The 27,334-nt window shown below is 41.1% G+C and overlaps 1 protein-coding gene across 3 annotated transcripts; it reads right to left on the bottom strand.

Annotated features, from left to right (window-relative positions):
- On the bottom strand, window positions 1–27,334 carry LOC130555373 (disintegrin and metalloproteinase domain-containing protein 23). 3 transcript variants are annotated; one of them, XM_057335512.1, is made up of 26 exons: window positions 27,084–27,334; window positions 26,143–26,318; window positions 25,957–26,033; window positions 20,159–20,222; window positions 17,958–18,040; window positions 17,754–17,817; window positions 15,389–15,482; window positions 14,891–14,955; window positions 14,434–14,499; window positions 12,885–12,953; window positions 12,367–12,533; window positions 12,193–12,277; window positions 11,762–11,849; window positions 11,637–11,688; window positions 11,284–11,383; window positions 10,491–10,562; window positions 10,327–10,413; window positions 9,932–10,012; window positions 9,798–9,848; window positions 9,486–9,549; window positions 9,280–9,385; window positions 8,922–9,041; window positions 8,524–8,692; window positions 8,197–8,308; window positions 7,143–7,233; window positions 1–2,959 (listed from the first exon to the last, which is right to left on the bottom strand). In XM_057335512.1, exons 1-26 carry the CDS (start codon window positions 27,145–27,147, stop codon window positions 2,914–2,916), a joined length of 2,313 nt encoding a protein of 770 aa, XP_057191495.1. In that variant the 5' UTR covers window positions 27,148–27,334; the 3' UTR covers window positions 1–2,913. The 3 variants fall into 3 exon arrangements, 2 of the variants coding, with proteins under 2 accessions (XP_057191495.1, XP_057191496.1); XM_057335513.1 differs by having other exon boundaries at window positions 2–2,959; window positions 15,410–15,482; XR_008963113.1 differs by lacking the exon at window positions 1–2,959 and having other exon boundaries at window positions 7,143–7,672; window positions 7,910–8,308.

Genomic DNA, 27,334 nt, shown 5'->3' on the forward strand with positions numbered 1-27,334 from the left:
TTATTAAAAATTAACAACCAATTTTTTAGCACAATAATATTTATATCCACAAAACTAGTTTCAGACACTTAAGCATGTAGAAATCCTTTAAAATCTTTAAAATCATGCAACATTTCAATCTAGTGTCCGTAAACCCTTGTCTGGCAATTGTCAACGAAGTTACTGTATATGCAGGCCAAAAGGTTGAATTAGTACAATGTTCTTTTTAAATGTTGTCAGGTAAGGGCAGGTTGTCACATGTGTTTTAAATGTTCAGTAGCTTTTTGTAGCCAAGATTATTGAGTGCTTATTCAGGAACTATCAGGAAACATTCACATCTCATGATTTTAGTTTAGAGGTTCTTTATGCAACCATTCCCAACGTGTCCTCATAACATCCATCCTCAAACCTCTGTGAGTAAATGAAGACAGAAAAGCACTCTCAGAGGTGTAAAATACTGCTGATTTTATTACTTCCGTGGTTTTCCTGTAGGCATGGTGTATTTTATGGGTAACAGCAGCTCAGTAATGATGCTAATGACAAACCAAAAATACAAGAGGCAAGTGTTTCAAATCACAGCTGAAACCTCACACGTGGACTCTCATCTGAGTTTGTGTGTGTGTTCTACTTCTGCAAAATGAGTTCTTTTTCAACCAAAGGAAATACATTCGTTCTTTTTTAGGATAAAAGCAACAAATGAGTTCCTGATGAGACGTGGCATAACGGTCTATCATGGCTAACCCAAAGAACTGGGGCAACTGATTTCGTAGTCATATTCTAGTGTGTTTCATCCTTGTGCGACAAATTCTTTTGCATAGTAAATAAAAGGTTTGTAGCAGACATGCACAAACAGCACAGCAGGCTCTCTGTAATATATATTCATATGGGTTTGGGTAATCACACTTCATTCTTACAGAGTAATAAGAAGCCCACAATAGAGTGAATTCATGCAGCAACGCAATGCTTTCCGCCAGGGTCATCGGCCTCTAAAGGTGATCCATATGAAAAGCTCGGAATAATACGTAGACAAAAGGGTTTGCAGTGACACTTTAACAGGTAGAACAAGATATATGTAAGGACTGAGTTATTGCCGGTGTTTTTGAGGTGATCGGTTACCATCACACTGTCTCACCCCTACAGGTGTATGAACATCACTGTAAAGTGCTGCATGTCACATCCAAACGGACGGTTTCCTCAGCAGATCTTTGGCATAGAGTCGCCTCCTTATTTAAAGCGCGAGGTGACGTACAGCATCTACAGATGCTCGCTTTTACACACGCTATTGTGACTCAAATCATCCCATTCTCATCTGTATTTGAAATCACTGTCGTGAATATTCCTTAAAACTGAAGAAAAGAGATGAAGAGGTCTGTGAGCGTAAAATGACATCATAGCGTCTTAAAGAAATTCTATTCATATATTCCTGATGTCAACAGAAAGAGATACCTTGACGTTGAGCGTTAAAGGGCTAGTTCAGCCAAAAAAAATTCAAAATCTTTCATCATTTCTTCATCCTCATGTCATGTCAACCTTGTATGACTTTCTTTCTTCAGCAGAACACATATTTCGAAGAACGTTTGTAACCGAACAACACTGAACTCCATTGACTTCCATTGTATGAACACTGTCACGGTCCTGCCTTCTTGTTCATGATTTTCTAGTCGTGTGGCAGGATCGGGACAGATCCCTTATGTTTAGTGTGAGAAAGTCATGGGTTGTTTACCTTTGACGTCCCATGTGCTTTCTCGTGTCTCGTCATTGGCCCCGCCCCTCTCGTTTCCCATATTGCTTCCCTGCCGTGTCTTATGTTTCTCACCTGCCCCTCATTATCTTCCTTTGTTTGTCACCCTATATAATACCCTCGTGTTCATTGTCCTGTGCTCATTGATTTTACCTTGTTCGTGTTCTCATGTTGTTGCCCGTGTGCATGTTCCTTGCCTTGTCCGTGAACTGTGAGTTTTGTTTTTTTGCCTTAGTTACCCTGCCATGTTTTTTGTGAGACATTTTGTCGTGTTTTTCAGTTAGGGTTTTGGCTGTTCTTGTTTACCTTTTGCCCCCACGTGGGAAGTCTTTGTTTTTTGTAAGGATCCTCAGTTCAGTTTTTTCCCCCATCGAGGGTGTTTGTTTATAATTAAAGTATTTTGTATTAACCCCTTCACCCCCGCTGCCTGCGCTTGGGTTCTTCCTCACCACTCGTGACAAACACAAACCCACTGAGACATTTCTCAAAATATCTTCTCTTGTGCTCTGCAGAAGAAAGAGTTTTGAACAACATGAGGGTGAATAAATGCAGAATTTGTATTTTTGGGTGAACTGTCTCTTTAAGAGATCAGCAAGGACGAACCTGTTCCAGCACGGATTGCAGGAGCATCAGTACCGGGGTGAGAGGTGGCCCTTTCTGTCAAGAGGACATTAAGGTTAAGGTGTCCACCCCTGACAGTCACAGACCTCAGAAATAATTCATTCACACATACTGGAGGATTTCTCGAACAAAATGATATGGCTTCGTACTGGACAACTTTCTTTACTTCTGTTTTTCTCACTTTGTCAAAGAAACAATCGTAAGGTCATGTTTGGATCATGTTTTAGGTGTTACGCAACAGGGATCATTTCCTCGCAGGTTGAATATTAGCATCAGCTTAGCCATGCAAAACCTTCGATCAGGGTGCCAAGCTCTTTTGTGACGTCATGCTTCTGTAAGATAGAAATAGAAAGATGATCTGATTGGCTCGTCAGTGGGATGTGATTAAAAAGCGTCTGTGTGAGAGTAGGCAGGGTTTATAAAAGGAGGAGTGGCTACGTAACTAAAGTATTGTTGAATTCTTCACTATGACGTATAATACTTTCAAGTATAACTAATGCCTGAAAATAGCAGCAAAAACAGAAGCCCGGCTGATTTCAGAAGCTCTGGAGATCAGCGTTTCTTCTCGTCCTCTAGATGCCACCAGCATTCGGATTGTATCCTCGCCGTTTCACGTTTCTTGACATGAGGCAGGGAGGAAGGAAAGATGTTATTGGCAAACACAACATTACAGTTTTTTTTCAGAATGAATTGCACCGTAACTGTGACTCCGCTTCAGTTCCACAGCGTCCGTTTGAAACGCATTGGATTTTATATGATCTGTAGTGCAGTCAAATGGCAAATATTCTAGAGATTGTAGAACTGAAGCAGATCTTCACTACAGTGAGCAGCATTGTGCCATGCTTTTCATCAGCAGATGAGGACATGTAGAGAGCTACAGACCGGCAGGCCAGAGATGGTCTAAAGAAGAAGAAAAGATGCATGTGATCTACTGATGGAACATCTTAAGGGCTTCACACTGACAGCAATTTGGAACAAAAGGCTTAAAAATCATTATCGACCTCAAGAATGTTAACTTCAAGACCCTGGTTTAAAACCACCCCTGTCCTCTACGTCACAGAAATGTTGTTACCGATCACATCACACAGCTGAGCGAGTGGATCAGGCAATCAGAGCGGTGGTGTGATCGAGCCGAGGCTCGTTTTAAGGGATAAAATTATTGACCACAGAAGGACTTTTAAATGCCTGTGCAACTACACTGCAAGTGTTATTATTCAGATTGAGAAGCTATAGACCACTTCACATGACGTAAACAACGCTGGTTCGGAAAAACTTCCTGTTTCAGGTTACACAAACTACAATAAGCAGAACATTTATAACGTACTGTAGTTCACATGAAGCTCACCCCAGACCTTCCTTTTTAAGTGCACTGGGGTACAGTTCGCGGGTTCGGATGACAGCGTTCACATCATCCAAACGTTAATCGCACCCGGGTGCGCACCAAAAGTGCTAATGTGAAACCGCCCTTAAAAATAAACCAGGAAGTACCTCTGGACCAGCGTTTACAATTTGCGAATAAAAACATGCTGATTTATTAAAGCTGTAATATCCAACTTTATTGCCATCTCTATTTGAAACCTAAAATTGCAGATTACTTTACATACTTTTTCCGTAAAGTCAAATGACGTCAAACTGAAATTTGATTGAAATGTTAATTTTTTAACATTGATTTTTATGCATTTGTGTAAACAGATCGTAAAAGAGCCTATACTTATGTCTAATGGAAATACATGGCCTGATCCATATTTATTATAGTTTTGATTTTAGTTTGATTAATATTTTAAAGTAGCTTTTATTTTTAGTTTTTATGTTAATTCTGGTTAAAGTTTTAACAATTTTGGTGTATGCTTTTGTCATTTGATCATTTATTAGTTATATTAGTTAATATAATATAAATATTAGTTAATAAATATTAGTTTATATTTAATTTAATTTCAATGAACAGAAATGTTTTCAAAATTTTTGTCAACTAAAATAACCGTGGCCTGATCCCACAGCAATTCAGGAAAAATATTTTACAAAGTGGCTAATCGGCATGATAATGAAGCCCCACCCCTAAACCGAACTATCAATGGTGCGAAAGCAGATCATACTAAAACAAATTCATGCAAATCAGCCACCTCGTAAAATAGTTGTGAATTTCCATGAGATTGTGTTAGAATGGAGTGTGTTTCCAAGCACTTTGTGACGTAACCAATGTTGCGTAACTAGAAAAGAATATGTGCTTTATACAAATAAGCAGTGACACGATACAACTACCAGCAGGAGACGGTGGAACTCCTGATAAAGTCACCCAGTCGTCGAGCAGCTCCTACTAGTGACAAACAGCTCAGCGAGTCATACAGCTGTCAGTGTGAAGGCTCCTTTACACGACATCAGTAGATGAGCCTCTCCATCAAACGATAAAGCTGAAATGATGGATTTCCCAGACTCCCTCATGCAGATGGGATAGTTGTGTGAGAGAGTCTGACGGGTGAAAGCTGTCTGTACCAGGTCGGCGTGCCAGCCAGCACCTCCACAAGGAGACCGATCCTGGTGGGTACGTGAGGAGCACATGTCATGTCACAAAGGCCTCTTGACTTCACACAGGACTGAAAGAGAGTGTAAGGGTTATGATGATGTCTCACCACATTCCTCCATTAGCTAGACCCACACGCTTCATCACTTAAAGGGACAGTACACCCCAAACGGAACATCCTGCTCCTTTACTCACTCTCGTGTTGCTTTCAACGTGTATGACTTCTGTTCAACATACAGGGGATTGTTTTCACAATGTTCATGCGTTTTTTGGTTTGTTTGTTTGTTTGAGCACAACAATTCTTCGATCAGGTTCAAATATAAATTAGGGGTGTCACAATATACCGATTTTTGTCAATTACTGTGATATTAAAAACCAAGATTATTGATATTGTTTTAATTGTACACATATCGTAAACTATTCAGCATCCATTCAAAATGTTGCTTTAGGAGTTTCAGGGGTTACAACCTCCCCCTCTCTCTCTCTCTCTCTCTCGCCATACACTTGTACGTATTGTGAGTGTGATTTGTTGACCAGTTAACAGACAAAATACAAAATAAACAAAATTAAAGATGAATTTCACTGATGGCCTCATGTATTTCCCTTCATGTAAAACATTCAATAAATATTTATTTGTTTGCAGTGAATATCCGGTATCGTGACAGCCCTACCCCAAATAATGAATTAATATGTGTTATCGTGATGAAGGGTTTAAAGCTAGAGGTTAGGTTTCTTATGGCCTCAGACGACTTACAGTAGAAGCTTGTGCATTTCTGGAGCTTAAAGCTGGAATAAGCGATTTCTGAGAAGCGCTGCTGAAAATTGAAATCAACATTCAAACAAACAGTTTTGCACAGATTTGCTGGATGTCTGTTCTGTGTGTTGACAGAAATCGTGTTTGCAACACTCAATGCCAGTCAGCAATAGTAAACGCTTATGATGAGGGAGGAGAGAAAAAGAGCAAGTATTTGTTGTTTTGGGGGCGGAGCAATGATCGCAGGGGTGTGTTTCTCTTGTGTAGCGGTGTCTTTGTTTGGGTGTTGATTTTACCAGTATTTCTCAGAAACCACTTACTGCACCTTTAAGGACATTTCTCCTCAATCCCCTCTATACAGTGATCAGTCATCATTACAATGACATAAGAGTGAGTAAACGATGACAGACTTCTTCATCTTGGAAGAACCATTCCTTTAAAACCGCTTGTGAATATGCTGTCGTATAGTGTTGTGTGATGACACCTGCGCTGTGTGACTGATATGACATGTCAGCAGCGTTTATGTTTGAACCATAAGCCTCTAATAGAGTCTAAAAGCTGCACCTTCATTACACCTACATTCACTACATGATTGTCTGGTGCTTTTCCACTGCACAGTACTGCACAGTACGGCTCACTTTTGGGGGGTTTTCCATGGCACGGGACCTAGTCCCTGATACTTTCTTTAGAACCACCTCGGTTGAAGTTCCAACACTACCGATACCAAAATGTGACGTGTTTACACACAGATCACTGATTGGTCAGAGAGAATCATGACCAGCGTCATTGGATTTGCAACACACGAATATGCATTTTAATACGTAATATTTCCATTTCGTTGAATGCTTTGTGACAGTAATATAGAGATTAGCTAAATGCTACATTAGTTTACCCTCGTGCGCCGTCGAGCAAACCAAATGATCGTTGTCTGCTCTTTGCTGTAAGATTTCCCAAACTCTTTTAGCAGTATTTTGATTTGCTGCCATCCGCCATCGATATGCTGCGTTACTCTTGTGTTGTGCGTGTGTCTGTGTCGCGTTCACAATGATGCTAAGGCAGTAGAGGCGGCGCAACTATATGATGATAAGTTTATAATCCCCGCCCATTTTGAAGCGCTACTAAACTGCTGTGGAAAAGCAAACTGAGCCGAAGTGAAGTGAGCTGTACTGAGCCGAGTCGTACTAAACCTGACAGTACCGTGCAGTGGAAAAGCGCCATAAGGTTTGATTCTCAGATCCGTAGATTCAGTCTTCCTCGGCTGGTGGTGTGATGTCAGACTGGAAAGCTTGCAGTTGGTGAATGACAACTGAAGTTGTAAATTCAGCATGCAGGTCAGGACTTCAGCTTTGCCCTTCAAGCTGCTTTGAGTTTCTGCTGCAGTTCAACTTGAGGCCAGGTCTCTCGCTGTCTCTCTACGTTAGGTTTGTGTGCTGGTCAAGCGTCTGCAGCAGAAACTCAAATGTTGGCGTGTGTAAGCTGCAGGTGTGTGCTGTTGTCTAGCGGAAACAGTCATGCCGACGTGTGCTTACTTAAACCCCCAGCCCGTCCCACCCAGGACTATAGCGGCCACCAGGATGGCCCCTGCGATGGACCCTATGATCAGATTGGTGGCACTGGGACCTGTTTGAGCAAGTGTTGAGAAAAAAACATCAGCGTTCATCTTCCAGCACTCAAAACATCTCAACTGGAGATCTTTTTGAAAAGATACAACATATCCAGAGCTCTTTGAGATCTGAGATTTCTTTGGTGTCCGAGTTACTTGATTATACCGGATGCACATTACACGTTTTCCACAGAGATGTGTCCGTGATAAAATCAGTGATGTATTAATAATAATAGTAGATTCCACATAAACTCAGCCTTCATTTTGCATGGAACTGTGGTTCATCCCTTCACACGATGGTCAGGCTATCTCTTCTTGTCTCAATGGATGGTTTATAGACAAAATAAGATGTAAGGCGGGCCAGACAGCACAGACACTGAAAAGTCTGGCTGGCTAAGTGAGAATAATGTCATGTTACTTCAAAGAAAGGCAAGATAAGAGAATCATCGAAGAACCCTGTATGGAAATGAATAAAACAACCAATTACAAGCCGTTGCATATCATAACAGTGACGTATCTATTTTGTGTGTTTCGTTTGAATTAGTATCTTTGTAATGATAAGTGCAATTCAAAAGTATCCGAATTTTAAGTTTCATGAAAGTTTGATGATTTTCATTTTTAAGAGCTGCATGCAGCATCTACAGTAAATAAAGAAACAAAGCATATATCATAAGAATCATAATAGAGACGTACTGGAGGTCTGTTCGGATGAGATTCACAGTTTCTGAGTGTCAGTCAAATCTCATTGGTGTCAACATGCATTAACTGCACTGAAATGATTTCCTTCACAAGTTTGGTACTTGGTTGTTTCATTCTACCATCATGACTGAGAACCCACGAGATGTATGATGCACTGGATGGACAAGAGTTTCATCTGATCATTCACCTGTTTTCAAGTAAATCTTGAGGTTAAAATATCAGTACGGGAGTAATGTTTTAGAGACTGGCTTTTGAGTGTGTGTACGAGTGAGATGACACACCCTTCGGGCCCTCGTCCTCGCTGGATTCAGGTTCTTTTGGAGGGTCGGGTATACTGCAGTCGGTCCCCGCCCATGTTGTGTCACATGTACATGAGGCCTCATTATTGCACACCTGTTTAAAATCACCAAGACAATGCATGAAGAAACACGAGGTCACTTTAAAAATGCTTCATATAGTTGAAGCTCAAGACACGCGCATGAATTACCGCTGAACCTTTTTTCCTCTGACACCGCAGATATCAGAGACCACCACGAAAGGGTACAGTGCACCCCTCAATATTCAGACTCAGTGCTGTTCGTCGGTTTGGGTTTGACAGCAGCGCTCACCCCGTAACTGGAACAGACGTGTCCGTTGGGTCCAGTGGGACAGGAGCTCAGGTTCAGAGACTGAATGGGAAGACACTTTCTGTCCAGACACATCATGGACGGACCGCACGGAGTCCCATCCTCTACATAACCGAGATCCGTCTGATCATCCAGCAACACGTGACCACCGCTGGGTGTTTAGAGGATGGAGGGATAAGAATCATGTGACAGTAAGATGTTTAAAAGGAACGTAACGAGATTACTGTAGAATTGCTGCATTACACAAACACTACCACTACATAATCATTACCGGTGGAATTTCCTATATGCCCGTAACGTTTAGATGTGGAGGTTTACAATTGAATCATCATTTTTAAGGAAGAATTGACATGAATTGTAATCAAGGAAGTGATTTTCACCTGCAGTCGATCACTCTGCCCTGATGATTAAAGTTTGTGGGTGTGACCTCTCCTTTCAGGATTCCAATGCGAGGGAATCGGCCGGTGTTAGTGCACAACAGACACCCACAAAACACGTCACTGTAACGAGAGAAACAGCGCTGAATGATCATAACATAACATACATTTAACATTATTGTGGTATTTTATTGCATTTTCTGTTGGAAATCTCATTACCGTAACACATCCAGCTATGTCTGAGTGCATGGCTGTAATTTTTTCTGATAAAAATAACTGAATGTTCTCAAACCACAAAAAGACAACATCGTGGATGTGCACAGGCAAACAACACGCATATATTTGTCATGAACGAACTCACTGCTTACTGCACTGGATCCATTTCTCTCCATCCTGACCGCAGTTGCCCTTCTCTGAGCCTTCTGTGTTCAGCTTTTCATAACAGAACTTCTCAGCGCTCGCGGCCACTGCGTGAAGAGAGGGAAATACACGTCAACATCTGCTCCGCCTGCACGTTACAGGAGACTGCTGATTGGCCGGTGATGTTGACAGGAAGTGATGACTCACTTGGACCCCACACGTATTTACACTGACTGTCTCTCATCTTGCATTCTCCAGCGTAACAGCGGCCCTGAAATCACAACACAATCCCTCTTCATCTCAACATCAGTTCAGTTCAGTTGAATGCTGTATTACTGTAATATTGTCCTGCTTTCTGGATGCCGACATTTCAAAAAGCCTTTCATGGTCCGGCATTGATCGCTAACCGCAGAGCCTGCAATGGTCACTGTCTTAATCCATTTATGAAAGCTGAATGGCAGACGTGTATTGCCGTTTGGTCAAGGGTAGTGACGTGGCTGTTTGTGTAGTTGTGTGTACCTCGTTGAGAGAGCAGAAGTAACCGTCCTGTTTGTGTAGATTTGGAGGACACTGCAGACACACACACACACACACACACAGATGATAAAGTCACGATAATGTGTTGTGTGTGTGTTTTTCAACATGTCACTGACCTGTCCGGAGTCTCCAGAACACGTCTCTGAAATGTCACAGTCATTCACTGCATAGCGACACGTGTAACCCCGCGGATAGAACTGACACACAGCCAGAAACAGAGACGAACAAGAGTTTCATTCAGTTGTGTGGCTTATTTCAAATAAAAATGATGTACATTGACTTTGAAGGTGCACAAATGACAGTAGTTTACTCTGTTAGTAGGCTGTCAAATTAACACATTCATCTACAGTGGCTATAAAAAGAAGCATTGGTTTTGTCCTGAGCCCAGAGGTTCATCTGCGCGTGTACATGCGTGTGTGTGTGTGTGTGTGTGTGTGTGTGTGTGTGTGTGTGTGTGTGTGTGTGTGTGTGTGTGTGTGTGTGTGTGTGTGTGTGTGTGTGCACGCCTCACCAGACACGTGTTATTACAGCAGGGTCCGTCACTGCAGTGCGCTCCGTTCGATAGCGAACACTTCTTACAGCACTCTCTTACACAATCCTGTGACACACATACATACACAAGAGCTCAACAGACTGTACTGAAATAACACTGAACACCTTCATTTCTATACTCACATCACTCGGTCCACAGTCACACTCTTCTCCCACCTCCACATATCCGTTTCCACACTCCGTTGATTCAAAGAGCTGCGGGACACAGACAGACACACACAGAGATTACCAGCCAGCTGTGAGCCAATGGCAGAGCTCTCTGATGTCATGTGACCACTGCTGAGGTTTTTCTACTGTATCTACTGCAGGCATTTTGAAAGAACTAGATCAAACAAATCACCGTATCAAAGATTTCATTCTTTTCACCACACAGACAAAACAAAAGCAATACTGTTATGCTGTCTTAAACACACGGCGTGGATTTGCCTGTTTAGGGTTCACTGATGTAATCATATTTAAATACGCACAAACTATTATACATATACTGTATATACTGTGTATATTAATAGGAACTATTATTTTTCAGCTACTGTCACTAATGTACATCAGAAAACATATAACAGTCTCAATAAATAAAACTCTGAAAACTATTCATACAGTACAGTCCCTTATTGTCATTGTTTGCTAAGCTGTTGCGTTTGATTTCTGCTTCAACTTATTGTAATACCTTCACCACAAACTTTACATCACAATTGTGAACGTTGCTATAGAAAAATCGTTTCAAAGTCCTTTTAAAAAAACATGTGCATCACATTTAAATCATTCACATATTATACAAGAGTGTCATAAGGTAAATGAATAATATATATACGGGATGTTTAAGTGTTTTCTTATAACCAGCATGTTGATGAAATATCTCACGTTCTTGTTTTAATGACTGCCTGCACATATTGCGATCAAGATGGAGATGTCTGACCTTGCTGGGCTTGTTAAAGAGACAGGATCCTCCTCCCTTCAACAGAAACTCTTTAAAATCAGAGATGCTGCACTTTGAGAAGACCCGCGGGTGCTGTACCCTACACACCAGCAAAAGAGTGAAGAGCGTTTACATTCTATAATGAAAACCAGGTACTAACGCTTCAGATTACAGCCGCAATGTACCGCATACTTCAACAGATTTACAGCGTAACGAATTGTAACAATAATGTACCTCTACAGTACATACATATCTGCAGGTAACGGGGAACAATATGCAAAGTTTGGGGAATAAAGAAGTCAGGAAATTCAAAAAGACATTTATAGAGTTTTTTTATTTGAAATAAATCTCACCCAGTGTCTTCCATGATGCAGCCCAGCCAGGAGTTTATACAGCCGCACTCCTCTGAGACACACACATCAATCAATACACAGTCTACATGTGTCACGTGTGTAAACTAGTGAAAGAGAGTGTGTACTTCTCTTTGAAGCTGTGTCCCACTGAATGCCGAGACTCTGAGCTAAACTCTGGGACAGCAGGAGCGCCATGGTCCACGTCGAGCCGTACTGCACAGATGTTCATGTTTTAACACACTTACAGCTCTTTGATGCCAAACAAACAATCATCGCATCGTACCCTATTGGACGGCATCCCATCATAGCAACTTTCAAGCATTTCATGAACAAGACAATGACTTCATTGTTTGTCAATGGCGTTGCCAGTTACGGATCTGAATCCAAGAACCCTTTTGGGAAGTGATGGGGCGGATGATTCCTAGCATTAGTGTGCTGAGAATGTGTGATGCAATCGTGATAACATGAAGCAGAGTCTTAAAGGAATGCGAAATCTTGTGAAATCTGTTTTATAATGAATTGAGAGCCCTGCGCAGTATTAAAATGTGACTCTTACCTCATTCACTCCAACCCCATGACTCACAGAACACATTCCTCCGAAGTACGCCGCGCTGCTCCGTGCATAGTGAAATGTCACATTGCTGCGCACGGGGACACAACCACAGTCTTCATATACGCACGACGTGAGTGTGTACTACTGTATATAAACCCAGCGAGAGAATGAACTCACGAGAAGAGATGAACGGCATCAGCGTGCTGTCGGATGTGTTGCTGTCTGTATTTGGAAAAGTCCCGCAGCATGTCGAATGGAATGACACTGATGGGAATGTGATCTCTGTCGGTCCAGATCTCAACCGCCACCAGGACCACACGCGTGTTCAGGTGCTCCTTAAAAATCTGACGTCGGACACAGCAAGACGAGAGGAAATAAACCACAGAAAGAGATGCCAGAAGGTTTAGGCTGGCAAACACATATGGCGAAGAATAAGGCAAACGCAACAACGTTATGATATGCAATGTGTTTACTGTATATCAGTTTTGACATATTAAACAGAGACAAGCATTTTTAATACTTTATATCTGCAAACCCAAACATAAAGGTTGAATAATAATATGATTGATGGAAAAACATAAATAACATCTTAGATTTCTATACACACACAGCTATCACATGTGGATAACTTGACATTGACTTGATCATTTCTGCTAAAAATCACGACACTGACCAAACGAGTGATTTTAACTCACAGCGTCCACCAGGTTGACCACAGACTTGGCGTAATTCCGTGTGTGCTGCTTGGTCTTCTGTCTCTTAAACTGTGAAATAATATGAATATAGTTATATCAACATTTACTCACACTGTACAGTGAGTCATCACATTTATTTTGGGACACTTAAAGGGACACTCCACCCAAAAATCAAACTTCTGTCATGAATTACTCACCCTGGAGTTGTTCCAAACCTCTATACAGTTGTTTGTTCTCATGAACACAAAGATATTTGGATGAACGTCAGCAACTGAGAATTCTGGAGCACCACTGACTACCATACATTTTTAGTTCTGTTTAACACAAAAGAAGATGGAAGAAACTTAGCAGGGAAAAAACGTCTTTGACTTCCGTTATAATTTCTCCTACTATGGTAGTCAATGATGTCTCTCCGTTTGTACAGTTGGAACAACTTGAGGACGAGTAATTCATGACAGAACTTTCATTTGATATAATATATGGGAGTAATGGGGCACAGATTTATCTCCAGGGAGTCTTCAGATATTCTTAGGGGGGCCCCAGCTGACTTCCAAGGGGGCCTCAAGATGACTAATATTTTGTGCATGTGCATTGAAATACATAAAAAAGCTACAAAATATATATTTCTTATTATTTGGACATTTTATCATATATCAAGTTTTTTCTAGTTACTGTTGAGCACTAAAATATTTTATTGGGTAGACATTTTGAGGGGGGGGTTTGTGGGAGGGGCCATAGAATATTGTTGAATCCAGTGGGGGCCCTTGGAGTCCAAAAGGTTGAGAAGCCCTGCCCTAGATCAACATGCCTTGTTTACGTGGTGTCAACATTCCTATTAAACATGGACGTGAGGTCTTAAATGTAAGACAAATGTAACCAGACCCTAAAATCAGACAGCTTCGGTGGTAATGAGGTTCCAGGCCTTAAATCTAACACACACTTAAAGAGCCGTGATTGACAGACAGATAGCTCCAGGATCAGGACTGCATATTGATTCTGAATCATGTCTTACTGTACGTGGATAAATCACATTCTGTGAGGTCATACACATGGATAACACACTTAAGAAGAGCAAGGCTCTCAAGTAGACTCATGACACATACCAGTGGCTTTCAAACTGAGTCCGGAGACCCCGGGCCTCAAGGATGTTCTAAGGGGTCCCCAGAAAAAAAGTTGTAAAATTCTACTGAAGATTATTACAGTTTCATTTCTACAGTTGTTTTTATAATATCACACTTACTGTTTGGCTAACAGTTATAATGTTTATTGAAACCAAAAAATGTATTTATATTATGTTTATATAAATCTTTATACAAAAAAAAGGTTATGTATTTTAGAAAGGAGGTCCTTTGCAAAAGCTTCATCATATTTGGGGGTCCTTGGCATGAAAAGTTTGAAAAACCCTGACATATACCACAGTTCACATATTACACACACGCGCACACACACACACACACGCACACACACGCACACACACACACACACACACACACACGCACACGCACACACACACACACACACACACACACACACACACACGCACACACACCATGTTGTGGTCAATGATGATCATCAGTTCTATATACTTCATTTCCTCAAACACGTTCCTGGGAATCTGTGAGAGAAACAGAAATCACAGCAGAATGAGGATTCAAATACATGTTAGACCTCACATATTTACAATTATGAATTGAATTGCTTAAATTATATTCATGGCCTTTCAAACGACAGCGTCTCGCACCCTTAAAGTTTGAAGTTCAGTGACATTTTTGGCTCATTTTTGCTTGAGGAACTCTTCTTTAGCAGTGAAACACACACGTGCTCAAAATGAGCTCTAAAAACATGCACAGATCAACTTTCATTCCGTGTTTTGTGTAATATTATTGGTGGAGATTGGAGATGCAGCTGAATGTGGTTCAATCTGTTTTGATATTATGGGATGGCCTGGATGGAGTTAGTTCCCAGTGGGCCGTCACCGACATCAGCTGCATCTCATTCGAACTCACAGCTCGCTTTTTCCTCCGCCGGAGCCAGGACAAATCCTCTGGATGTGACGACTCGTCCCCCGCGCCTGCACACACCCACACACACACGCGCGCGCGCTAACATTCGCTGTTTGTTTCCTACATTTGCTGTGTTTTTCAGGAATGAAGTGTTCTTAAAACAGAACTACAATCTTTCAACAACTGTCTGACACATCTTGTTTTTTGTTTGTTTTCTCTCTCGCTCAAAACAAGGTCAGGAACATGATGAAAAATGAACATTCTGTTCCACTGCTGTACGGATGATGTCAGTGGATCAGTATTTACGAGAAAGGCATGCGTGGCAAATGCCAAGAATTATCATCGTAAAGGACACGCTTTTCCAAACTCAAAGCAGACGACGCTTTGAGAAACATGCTTCGTGATGCATTCCCATAGTCAAGCATACAACAGACTCACATTAGGACTTTTAATTCATACAAAATGTGAATATTGAAAAATAAATAAACATTTAAACCCTACTTTGACTGTAAGAGTGTTTACCGTCCTCTCCTGTAGCTGGGCTCTGTTGTGGGACGGGTGTCCTGTGTAAGACGTGTGGTCTGGCCATTCCCTCCTAACCACAAAAGACAAAAAACTCAGAATGAGTCAGCAAATTCAAGCAATAAAAGTCCTTGAAGTGAGTATGATACAGCATAGTTCACATAATGTGCTGCTTTAAACCGCCTAAAGTGTTTTGAATGAGTTTCTTAAATGATAGAATTGCTCAGAAGGAACACATGAAGAGTATCGAGGGGTAAAATGAATGTTGATTGTAGAGGTCAAATAATCTGGATTTGAGTCAATTTGATGAGAAATGTTTGAGTTCATATTAAGATCTTCAATAATATTGACTTTTGATTGCGGACGAGACAAATATGAGCGCAGTTTGTGATCTCACAGACTACATTTTTCTCAGGAGAATTATCTGACACAGAGACTCAAGCAAAAGTTTCCATTTGCTCTCCATTTAATCTCACTGATTTCGTGGGAAAATAACTGAAATAATAAAAATAAATGAAAGGCACTTTACATAAAAATAACAAATAAAAAGACAAACATTCAAAAAACAAGGTGAAATATTAAATAGTAAAACCGCCATAGATAGAAAATATGTGACCCTGGATCTTAAGTAAACAGCACGAGAAAACATTGTATGGGTCAAAATGATTTTCTTTTCTGCTAAAAATCATTAGGATATTAAGTAAAGATCATGTTCCATGAATATATTTTGTGAATATCCTACCATAAATGTATCGAAACTTTATTTTTGTGAGTAATATGCTATGCTAAGGACTTCATTTGGACAACTTTAAAGGAGATTTTCTCCGTTTTTTTATTTTTTGCACCCTCAGATTTCAGAGTTTATCTCGGTCAAATACTGTCCTATCCTAACAAACCATGCATCAATAGAAAGCATATTTATTCACCTTTCAGATGGTGTAGACATCTCAATTTAGAAAAATTGACACATACGACATAATAATTGTTGTCCAGGTCACATATGTTTAAAGACATCTCATCTCTGTTTTCTAGTTTTAAATGGGTCAGAAGGTTATAAGTAAGTAACTAACTTACTAGAAGGTTATGTAGTGTTTGTTAGTGTGTATTTGCTAGAGTGTGTGTGTGTGCATGTGCGTGTGTGTGTGTGCGTGTGTGCGTGTGTGTGTGTGTGTGTGTGTGTGTGTGTGTGTGCGTGGTTGCTGTGGTGCGGGTGATGGTGCTGGTGCGGTGGTTGTGTTGGGTGGGTTGTTGCGGTGTGCGGTGTTGTGTTCTTGTGCTGTGTCGCGTGCGCGCGTGTGTGGTTGGTGTGTGCGTGTGGTGCTGTGCGTGCCGTGTGGTGGCGTGTGTGCGTGTTGTGTGCTGTTGTTGGCGTGTGTTCTTGTGCGGTGGCGTGTGGCGTGTTTTGTGTGTTGTGTGTGTGTTGCTGTGCTGTGTGTTGTGTGGTGGCGTGTTTGTTTGTGCGTGTGTGTGTTGTGCGTGTGTTGTGTGGTGTGTTGTGTGTGTGGTGTGTGTGTGGTGGCGTTGTGTGTGTGTGGTGTGTTGTGTGTTGTGTGTTGTGGTGCCGTGTTGTGTGTGTGTGTGTGTTTGGTGTGTGTGCGTGGTTGTGTTTGGTGTGTGTGTGTGTGTGGTGCAGGTGTGTATGGAGTTCATTAAGGGCAATTCTGCGAAAAAAATGTCAACCTTACCACGAAAAATAATTAAACTAGCGTTTATTAGGTAACAGCACAGATTTTAACATTTGGTGGTTCAAATACCCATTGAATTTCTTAAATTTGTAAAGCATTTGTTTTATTTTTAGTGCATGATTTTTCATAGTCAGGTAAGTGCCATTTTCAGGATTGTCACATCCATAACGCTACATATTCCTCATAAATGGACACATGAAAATGAATATAAAGTAACTATTTTATGTTCTATAAAGAGGCATCCCTTCTCCATTCATTGGGTATTATTGCATCAGGATTGTGCATTTTATTTTATAGAAATCCTACAAAGTTTATCGTCTCCCAAAAACCGCGTCCTTTTTTTGTCACATCCATAACGCATGTTTATTTCCCTTTTTTTAAATATACATTTTTTTCATAGAGTGACACTTTTTGATGTTTAGACTCTATCAACAAGGGTTCAGTAAAATATAAACAGATGGTTCAATATAATCGCAACAAATTCATTCTCTGAGCATTTTTATGTCACGTCCATAACGCAAAATGTCACATCCATAACGCTGGAATTGCCGTTAAATTGCTTATAGTTTCAGTGCAGAGGAAGTGATGTCGTCTCTTTTCAGTGTGGGTAGTGCTGCAGTGTGTGTGAAGCTGCTCAAAGTGTGTGTTGTGCGACTTACGATAGAGTGAGTCTGTTTAAGCGGCTCAATTGTGTACATATGGATTCCATCATCAAACACGCCACTGCATACCAGAGAAAAACAAACATTACATTCATTCATTTAATTCACGCTTTTATCCAGAGCAGCGTACAATTAAAACCGTGACAGTCAGTGTGTAGTGGAAAAATGTTATCGAAGCGAGAGGAATGAGTCAGTACTTACTGAAGACCATTACAGGTGGATAAAGCCACAGTAGATTCCTCGTTGCCTCTGATCTGGCCGTGATAATAACAGTGCTCTCCACCCTGACAACACACACACACACACACACGCACACACACGCACACACACACGTCAACACTGTATGGAGGTCCTGTGCCAACATGTGGAAAGAGACTACAAAAGAAATCAGGTCTCCTGTTGAAAGAAGGTAAGGGTGGACAGATGGAGGTGGTACAGTACGCTGAAAACTCAACCGTATAATTCCTCCTAACATCAAAGAGAAAGCGAGGGTTGAAGCAAGGGTCATGACCGTGTCAGCGTGTGTTCGGCTCTTTCTCCTTTGCTTTGTTAGTAAACCGCTTCGTTTCGTTTCAACGGAACACATGACGTCTGTTTTTGATCACTCACAATAACAACAACAAACTCATTCTCCCGTTAGGTGGCTTTGTGCACTTTGTCTGAAATGTCACTGCCAGCTGGATCAACTCACTGTCATTGAATGAAGCTTGTCGACCGAAGCCCGGGAACACATTGAGTCACAGACAGCACAACATATGACTATTCAAACAGAGAGCACCGTAGCAGAGATTATTTTTTGACATTATGTAATTACTCATACATACACATATTTCCTCTAATAGAACAGGTCATTCCTATAGGTTTTACTTCTGACACATGAGAGTCACTCCTTGATGAAAACAGCTTATCAATCAAAGTAAATGATGTTTTTCTGTCAGGGTTTGGTTTAGGATTAAGGGACAGAACGTAAAGTCTCTCCAGTCATTATGTCTATGTCTACAGTATGAGTGTATGAGAGTCAACAAAAGGACAAGATTTCATACCTACTGGGAGAAAACTCAAGAAGCTCAAACCTGCTGCAAGATATGTCAAGTCCTGCCACGACCAAAGAACAACCAGCACAACACAACACAACACAACACAACACAACACAACACAACACAACACAACACAACACACACTGATCCTGTCACCCTCACTGAGAACTGTCATCAATACTTTTCTCTTTTTCTCTTTACATTGAGATGTATATATAGATACTTTATACTTTTATTTGATTTTTATCTTAATCTGTATTTGTGCATGTTTATATTGAATTTTTCTGTGCTTTGGCAATGTAAAAACGTGTTTTATCATGCCAATAAAGCATCTTTGAATCTTGAATGTTGAGTGTCTGTGTTGTTTTGTACACTGTATGAAAGTGATGGAGGGATGCTCGGTTTCTCTCTCTACTGCAGAGTACCGTCTGCTGGTCATGTGATCTCTGATGTGCAGGTGTACAGAACTGCGCTGATTCAGCAATGATGCCACCGGATCTTTTCCTGATCTAACACTTTTCTTCAGCCCCCCCCCGTCTCTCTCTCTCTCTCTCTCTCTCTCTCTCTCTCTCTCTCTCTTTCTCGCCCTGTCTCTCATTATCATTGTGTCATGTTGCTGAATCCTCTGATCTCGCTGTCAATCATGTGTTGAGGGTTTATAAGGACAGTTCAAACATGTGACCCCTGAGGTGTACAGCACACACATTTAACATGCAATTGTTACCTCAATTAATTAATTCTAACCTTTAAAAATCACTTTTTTTCACTTAATTGTTTTGGTCGGATAACTACACTGTAACTCTTTAAAGTGCAAAGATATAGTGTGAATATGATATTATTTGCTATAGTCATGTTTACAATGATGTTCAACCCTAAACATTAAATGTAACAGGGTTGACACAAAACGAATGTATGCATGCTAATGGTTTATTAATATTTAATAATCTCATTCTATAAAGTTTGTATTACAAGGCAGACTGTGTGAATGAATATAGTCATTATCTTATGAATTAATCTAGTTTATTGAGACGGGGTTGAAATGATGCTCCAATTTAGGCTTATTAATCAATCTTTGGTGTTTCTGGAAGTGTGACAGGCAGTAACCACACATTCATGATGTCGTCCCAATGTATACAACATTACAACAGCTTCACGACTTTTTAAAAAGCTTGAATTTTTGATTTTGAGAAAAAGCAAGTTATGAACTCATTTACATATTTAAATTGTTGCTATATACACATTTGAGGTACATATTCAGTTATTCAAAGCTTTTGTTTGCTATATACAAGCAAGACTGTAAGACTGAAGTGAAAAACACAGTGAAGAGTAAAATGATGTGGTGAATAATAACTGCATCATTCATACCTTCCATTGGACGGCCTTCCCTCCCTCATAATAAATCTCCACATAATCTGATGACAGCAGGTCACTGAAATACACAAAGACACACAACATAAACATGAACATGAACTCTCGCTCATCTGTTGCTTCTGGACGTCAGGAGAGTTTGGCTCGCGTTAACACTGATGGACTGCTTTCTACGCCAGATGGCAACAGAAGAGGATTTACTTCGAAAGGAAAGTTTCTGAATCCAATCTGAACGGCCTGGACTCAATCATTCAGGCCAAATGTCACAGCCGCACGTGTGCCGAACATGTTTCTCTGCATATTTTCAGCATCTCTGTTGTATAGTGACTCATTTCAGCTGCAAACATGTACAAACTTCATAACTGAAACAAATACACACAACAGCAATGATGACACTTTAAAAAGTGAGACCAGTTATATGAAATGTATTGTCTTGTGGTGAAAGGAGATGCTTTAAATGTTCACTGACAAAGTATTACATGAGCTGTTTGATTTAATATTTCATATTAAATAATTAATAACAACAATTATAAAACTTTAAAATAGTCTCCGGTGTAATGTTGTGTCATTCAGCACATCAGAGAGGCTGGAGCAGGGAATCTATTTCTCACTCTTCTCAAACACCGCCAACATGAAATAAACTAAATTAAAGATGAATTTGAATAATAGCATTATTTGTTCATTTTCAAAAAGAAAGAAAAAAACCTATACTGAATTATTTTTCCGGTAATATCCGGAATTATTTCGGTCACGATAACCAGGAACTGAAAATCTGATATGACAGTGACAGCCCTAACCGTAACAACATTGACTTCTACTGTTTCTTCACAGTAGCCTTACATTAATATGATTCAACCCTATGGCTGTTCATATTATTTTGCCCTACCCAGTATTTACTAATGGGATGGTTACCATTTCATGCCTAAAGTCAAATCTGAACCCAAAGCAAATTTAGCTAAAATTTGTAAACAAATATATGCAAATGCAGAGAAATTACTTGCCAGCAATTAAACTTTGGTTTGGTGTCGATACATACATTATTAGAGTGAGATCTGTTTGAGTGTTTGTCTAAAATGTCTACGTGTGAGTTTATGTACAGTATGAGTTTTTAGGAGGGGCTACTGAGTCACCTTCAGTGTCCTTTAATCATCACAGACCTCAGCGCACACACACACACACGCACGCACGCACGCACACACGCACACGCACGCACACACACACACACACACACACACACACACACGCACGCACGCACGCACGCACGCACGCACGCACGCACGCACGCACACACGCACACGCACGCACGCACACACACGCGCGCGCGCACACACGCACACACACACGCACACACTGAGCTGTCTGATTCTTCACTGACTGTTCACTTCAACAGAGAGCGCTTGGTGTATTCCTGTGAGATCGTGTAAATGAGGCAAACACACAGAGCAAACAGAGCTGCAGCACGCCTCAAGATTTACATCTGAATATTTTTAGCATTAATGGAGGTGTGGTGTCAGCCAGTGTGTGTTTGTGCGTGTGTGGCTGCATGATTTTGTGCACACGAGTGTTGGACCTTCATTTAACAATTTTGTCAGACTGGCTCAGAGGAACCTTTTCCCTAATAATCCATCATAAACTTCTAATGGTTTTCCATTGCTGTTGTATTCTGCAGAGGAAACGAGAGTCAGGAAAAGGAAGTCCAACATCAGCGTTTGATTACATTCATCACACATTTTTTAAGTTAACATCCCACTGAATAGTCAACAAAACATTTACACTACGAAAATCTTTTTCTGAAGCACTAAACTCGCCTCCAGCTCCTGTCATCTTCACTTCACTTGTTTTTGCCAAGTATCTTGGGTCAACTTTTTTTTTTTGGAACAACATGTCTGTAGAAAAACCCAACCCCTAACCATAATTTCTCCTATCATCCTATAACTTGTCTGAATCTCTCAAATCTGAGGAAAATGAGAGATGAAAAGTAGATGCACCTAATCCTGGCTATAGGCTTTGTAAGGCTGCATTATAACATTTGCCGAAAACAATATCTACAGATAAAAATTAAGAGACCACTTCATTTTTTTTATTCTGTAAACTACGAACAACATTTCTGCAAAATTCCTAATAAAATCATGTTTTTATTTGCATTTATTAGCAAAAAATTGAAACATGACAAAATGGTCAAAGTAATGAAAAAGATGCAATGTTTGTGTCATGAACCTCAGACAGAACCCAAGCGCAGACAGCCAAGTGAAACAAAAATACTTTAATTTAAACAATAAACCCTCAATGGGGCAAACAAGAACAAGTTTTAAATATAAAACACACCACAAGGGGCAAAACAAAACAAGTGCAAAATTACACAGGAATAAAGTCCACAATGGCAAGGCAAGACAGGAACAAGGTGCGAGGATGGGGACTATGGACGACTTTACAATAGAACAATACATGAGAAACGCAACGCACGGGACAGAGAACACAGGGCCTTAAATGGGAAGACTAATGAGGGGCAATAACACTGGGCAGGTGAAGGGAATGAAACACTAATGGGAAACTAACAGGGAGATTACACGGGGCAGGTGAGGGCAATCAAACAATGAGGGCAAGCTAAACAAGGAAACGAGGGGGCGGGGTCAAGACGAGACAGGAGAGAGCGCATGGCATGTCAAAACAAACAATGCCATGTCTCTCTCTACACTAAACACGTGGGTCTGTCATACTGCCACAAGACTAAGAAAAACATGACCAAAAGAGGCAGAATCATGACAGTTTACAGATCTTGAATCCTACAAAGAAAGTTCATATTAAAGTTTAAACACACTCAGGGCAAAATTTATATATAATGTCAGTTTTTTTCACAACTTTCGTGCATATTTGAACATTGCAGTTGGATGACTTTGTCATTCCTGAGGTTTGTTTCTGCTGAAATTCAACAGACGCTGGACTGAAATCGACACAACATGCAGAAATGATGATTAAAGGCAAAACTGGAGCGATCTCTTCATTTGTTTAGGCTGTTAGATGACATGACTTCTCTGTTCCTGTGGCCTGAGTGACGTTAGCCAAAAGCTATGATGTTTCAGAGGCGGAATTACATTAAGACAAATATTTTGAGCCTTTGGAAAGACGTGCACTGAAGAATTGTGCATTACATCAGTTGATGTGGATGAGATCAGATGATGTGGCTGTGCATCTGAGTGAAGAGGAGAGGGCATCCGGGTGATGCGGGGATGAGAGATGCTGTACAGGTGCAGAGGCAGAACTACACTCACTCACCACACGCTGCAGGGTGACGGCTATATTTAGATCGAGACTGTCGCACAACACCGACCAGAGTACAGCCACAAACTCCACACACGCACACACACACACACACACACACACACACACACACACACACACACACACACACACACACACACACACACACACACACACACACACACACACACACACACACACACACACACACATGCTTACAGCACACATACACAGAGAGAGAGACTTCACATCTGTCTGACATGCAGACACCACTCCCTATTCACAGCAATAACACTCTCAAACTCTTTTAACACATCCAAAAGAAATATGTTTGCATAACAACCACTGAAGTGTAGTTTGGGGGTATTTGTTGGTGTGCTGTTTTATAGTCCATTTCACACATACAGTCTTTACAAAAAATACCACATTCTAAAACAATGCTTGGTTTTTAACCCATAGTTGGGTACCAAAAGCCCATCTTTCTAACCCAACGCTCCATATTTGACTCAGCCGTGCAGGTTTGAAAATAACACCAGCCTTTTCATACGGCTGTGAAACTGTTCGGCTCCTTTTCCAGTATGCGAAGTTATCAAGACAAAACCAATATGATCACCAAGATTACCAGAGTGAGGTCAGAACACAATGATGTAAGCACTTTGATTCGGGCCAATCCTGACATTCAGATGCAGATGATGCGTTATTTACAGAAGTCGGAGAAACAGTTCAGTGTGAAGTCATCTACAGTCATGTTGCTGCCTCGAAAAGCAACTGCATGAATGTAGACGTTTGTCACCCAATGAAAAGATCTTCAACACACAGACTACACATGCACACATACGTAATGACATCACAGACTTTAGTTGTATTTTACCACTGATGTGTCAATTATATCTTATGCTAAAAAGAGAGAACGCTTTTACTTGTTTCAACAGAATGTTTGTGTATTTAGCGGAAAAGTCATCCGAGTGATTTTACGGTAACTGTGTGAAAGAGTCTAATGTCTCAAACTCAGATCCACTACAGCAGTGGTTCTCAAACTGTGGTACGCGTACCGCTGGTGGTACTTAAAGAGACCCCCGGTGGTACGTGACACCACAAGACATTGAAAACTCTTAAATAGAATTTCAAATGTTTAATACATCGATAAATACGGAATACATCTCAGCCTATGTGCAATTGTACTACAGTTGTATGAATGATTGTTTATTGATCAGTGGTGGATCGGGCAGCTCAAACACAGAGCGGGAGCAGACAGACGCTTGTGATCTCACTCTCTCTCTCTTCCGATGAGCTGCGTGTAAATTAAATTACTTGTGTATTTCTGCACTTGAACCTCTGTTTAAAGCTGTTGTTATTGCTGTAAAGTGCCAATTCAACACGCGTCTGCATCTACTCCAGGTTAAATCAATGAAGCGCGCGTTGTGATTTAGTTTTGACCAGAGACGCTGCAGTAAAGTGTGAGTCTCTGTTTGTTATATACCGCTGTTCTCTTGATGTCTACATATATTTATTTATCTTCTGTGTTGAATATTATTGACACATGTTTTGTCTTTAATATAAGTTTGTAGGCTTTCTGCAAGTCCCCACAAAGTTAATAAATCCCCCTTACTGTAATAGTCATTTCCAGAGCCCTGTGTTTTGTGTCCACTATTACTGCTGACTCACTTGAGAAACATGTTCTTTAGTTTGAAAACAGCTGGTAAATACAAAAAAAGTGTTTGTATTATTAATAATACATTAGGAGTGGAGGACGAGGTGTGACGATAGCGATTCACAGCTCTGCTATTAATTGATTTTCTATGGCGGTCATTAGGTGGTACTTGGAACAACTCGTTTTATTAAAGGTGGCACTCGATCTGAAAAGTTTGAGAACCACTGCACTACAGCATTTCTATGCCCAGTCAACAGTCTCCATTCAATTCTGGCCTATAGCTGAGACTCGTGTCGCGCTTTTAGTGTCCGCAAGATTTCATCATCTGTCAGACAAAAACCTAAACCACTTTTCAACAAGCAGCGGGATTAAACTATATCATTCATGGCTGGAGAACGTAGGACGCGTTACGGACCAAAGTTGAATTTCTGGGTAACTTGAGAGTGAGCCTTGGCAAGCACCGTGTGTTCTCTAGACTGAATGTGTTCAAATAATAACCAGAGATCTGTATACGTGACACACACACACACATTTGGCTCATGTGAATGTTTGCCTGTGACTGGTGTGTAATTCTGTAATGGGACTAAAGGGTGTAGTCCTGAACAAAATAACCTTTCAGTCACGCACTTGTTATTTTTTTTAAAAATGAAGAAGGACTCATTTCCAGCGCAAATCCACGAGGCTGAACAGAAATCCCGGCACTAACCCTTCAGTAACACTAAAGAGTGAACCTGTGTTCCTATAAGTGCATGCGATCGTTCACAGACACACAGCACATCAATAGTGAAGAGAAACATGCTGACTTCATGACATCAGTGAATGGGTAAATGAGGCCTGACCGGAGCACTGCAGTGAGGCTACGAAACAATAACTCAGAAATACTCACTTGTTTAATGTCAGGTCCAAAATGAATTGCGTCCCAAAGGCCTGAAGTTGAAATGAAGCCTGAGCGAGGTGGACCTCCTGTGAGAGAAAAGTGTACGCTTATTTTGAGTTCTTCTGGTGTTTACAACTGTTAGCACACAATATCATGAAAGAGCACATGATGTACTGTAACACGCGTTGAGCTCACCTGTCCGTTTGGGTCAGGGCTCTTGGCACGGGTGTTCAGGTCATGGAAGGTGCTCTCCGAAGCTTCCTTCAGGTAGTAGATGAGGCGTGAGGGGTAAGTGAGCGTTTGCTCTTGCAGTCCGCTGCCATTGTGCGTCTGCTGTGCGGCGGTATCATCCTGCTGCTCGCTCTCCAATACTGACAGCGCACACACACACAATGACGGTAACATCGTCTAATCTCATACTCAACCTCGCAGAAATGAAAAACAATCCATTCAGATTAATAACAATATAATGTTTCCAAAAGGCCCTGGTACTCATTTATCATCTTCTGGATGATGCTATTATAAAACAAACTCTCTGAGGTTGTCAATTACATTCACAGGCCTGGGAAAATATTTAGATGGGTGCGTTCCCGTCTTCCCCAGGCCTAATGTCTGTGTAACGAGGACCCGCCTCATCACAAGGCCCGGGACATTGTTACGGATGAGCTCTCTTTTGTAAACTCTGAAGGAAACACATCTTTTAAGGAGATTTAAGCAAAAGTACTCAAGGACTGAAGAAATAATATGTGTGATGTTCCTGTGGGCTTTTCTTGATCAAAGCTCTCCTTTTTACAACAAAACCAACAAGTCAGATGCACTTTAACACGTACAGCTAAGTCGATATAAAATTTGATCTATATTTTCATGCACATGTGAAGACGAGACTTCAGCACAGTGCGGTGTGTGCGTGTGCGTGTGTGTGTGTGTGTGTGTCAGGACACTTTGCGCCCTGCGCAGCGCATGCACGCACACTCGATGTCCTTGCAGTAACACTCAACTCAATCAAGACACCCCGAACGGGACACCGACCAACGCACATTACATTCCGCTCTAAAACTCGTTACGAAAACCACGGTATGCAGTGGAAGACTGTTTAAGTTGGCTAGAAAGTGATGGTGTGAAGGTTAAGTACTCACCGGCTGACGGCTCGACGCAGGACGCGAAGACGCACAGCACACTCGAGACTAATATCACATGCATGATTCATAGCTGGTGTCTGGAATAGCGCGAGATTAACGCGTGGATGCGTTCATTGCTGTCCTTGATGGTCCTGATGCTGCGGCGCGTGAAGGCGGTGGCGCTCCGCGAGCGCGCTCCTGATGATGCGAGCGCGCAGGTGCCGTGCATGCGGCTTGCTGTCCTCACTGCCCACACTGCCAGCTGCTGT

The sequence above is a fragment of the Triplophysa rosa genome, linkage group LG6 (assembly GCF_024868665.1).
Source record: "Triplophysa rosa linkage group LG6, Trosa_1v2, whole genome shotgun sequence".
NCBI classification, from domain to species: domain Eukaryota; kingdom Metazoa; phylum Chordata; class Actinopteri; order Cypriniformes; family Nemacheilidae; genus Triplophysa; species Triplophysa rosa.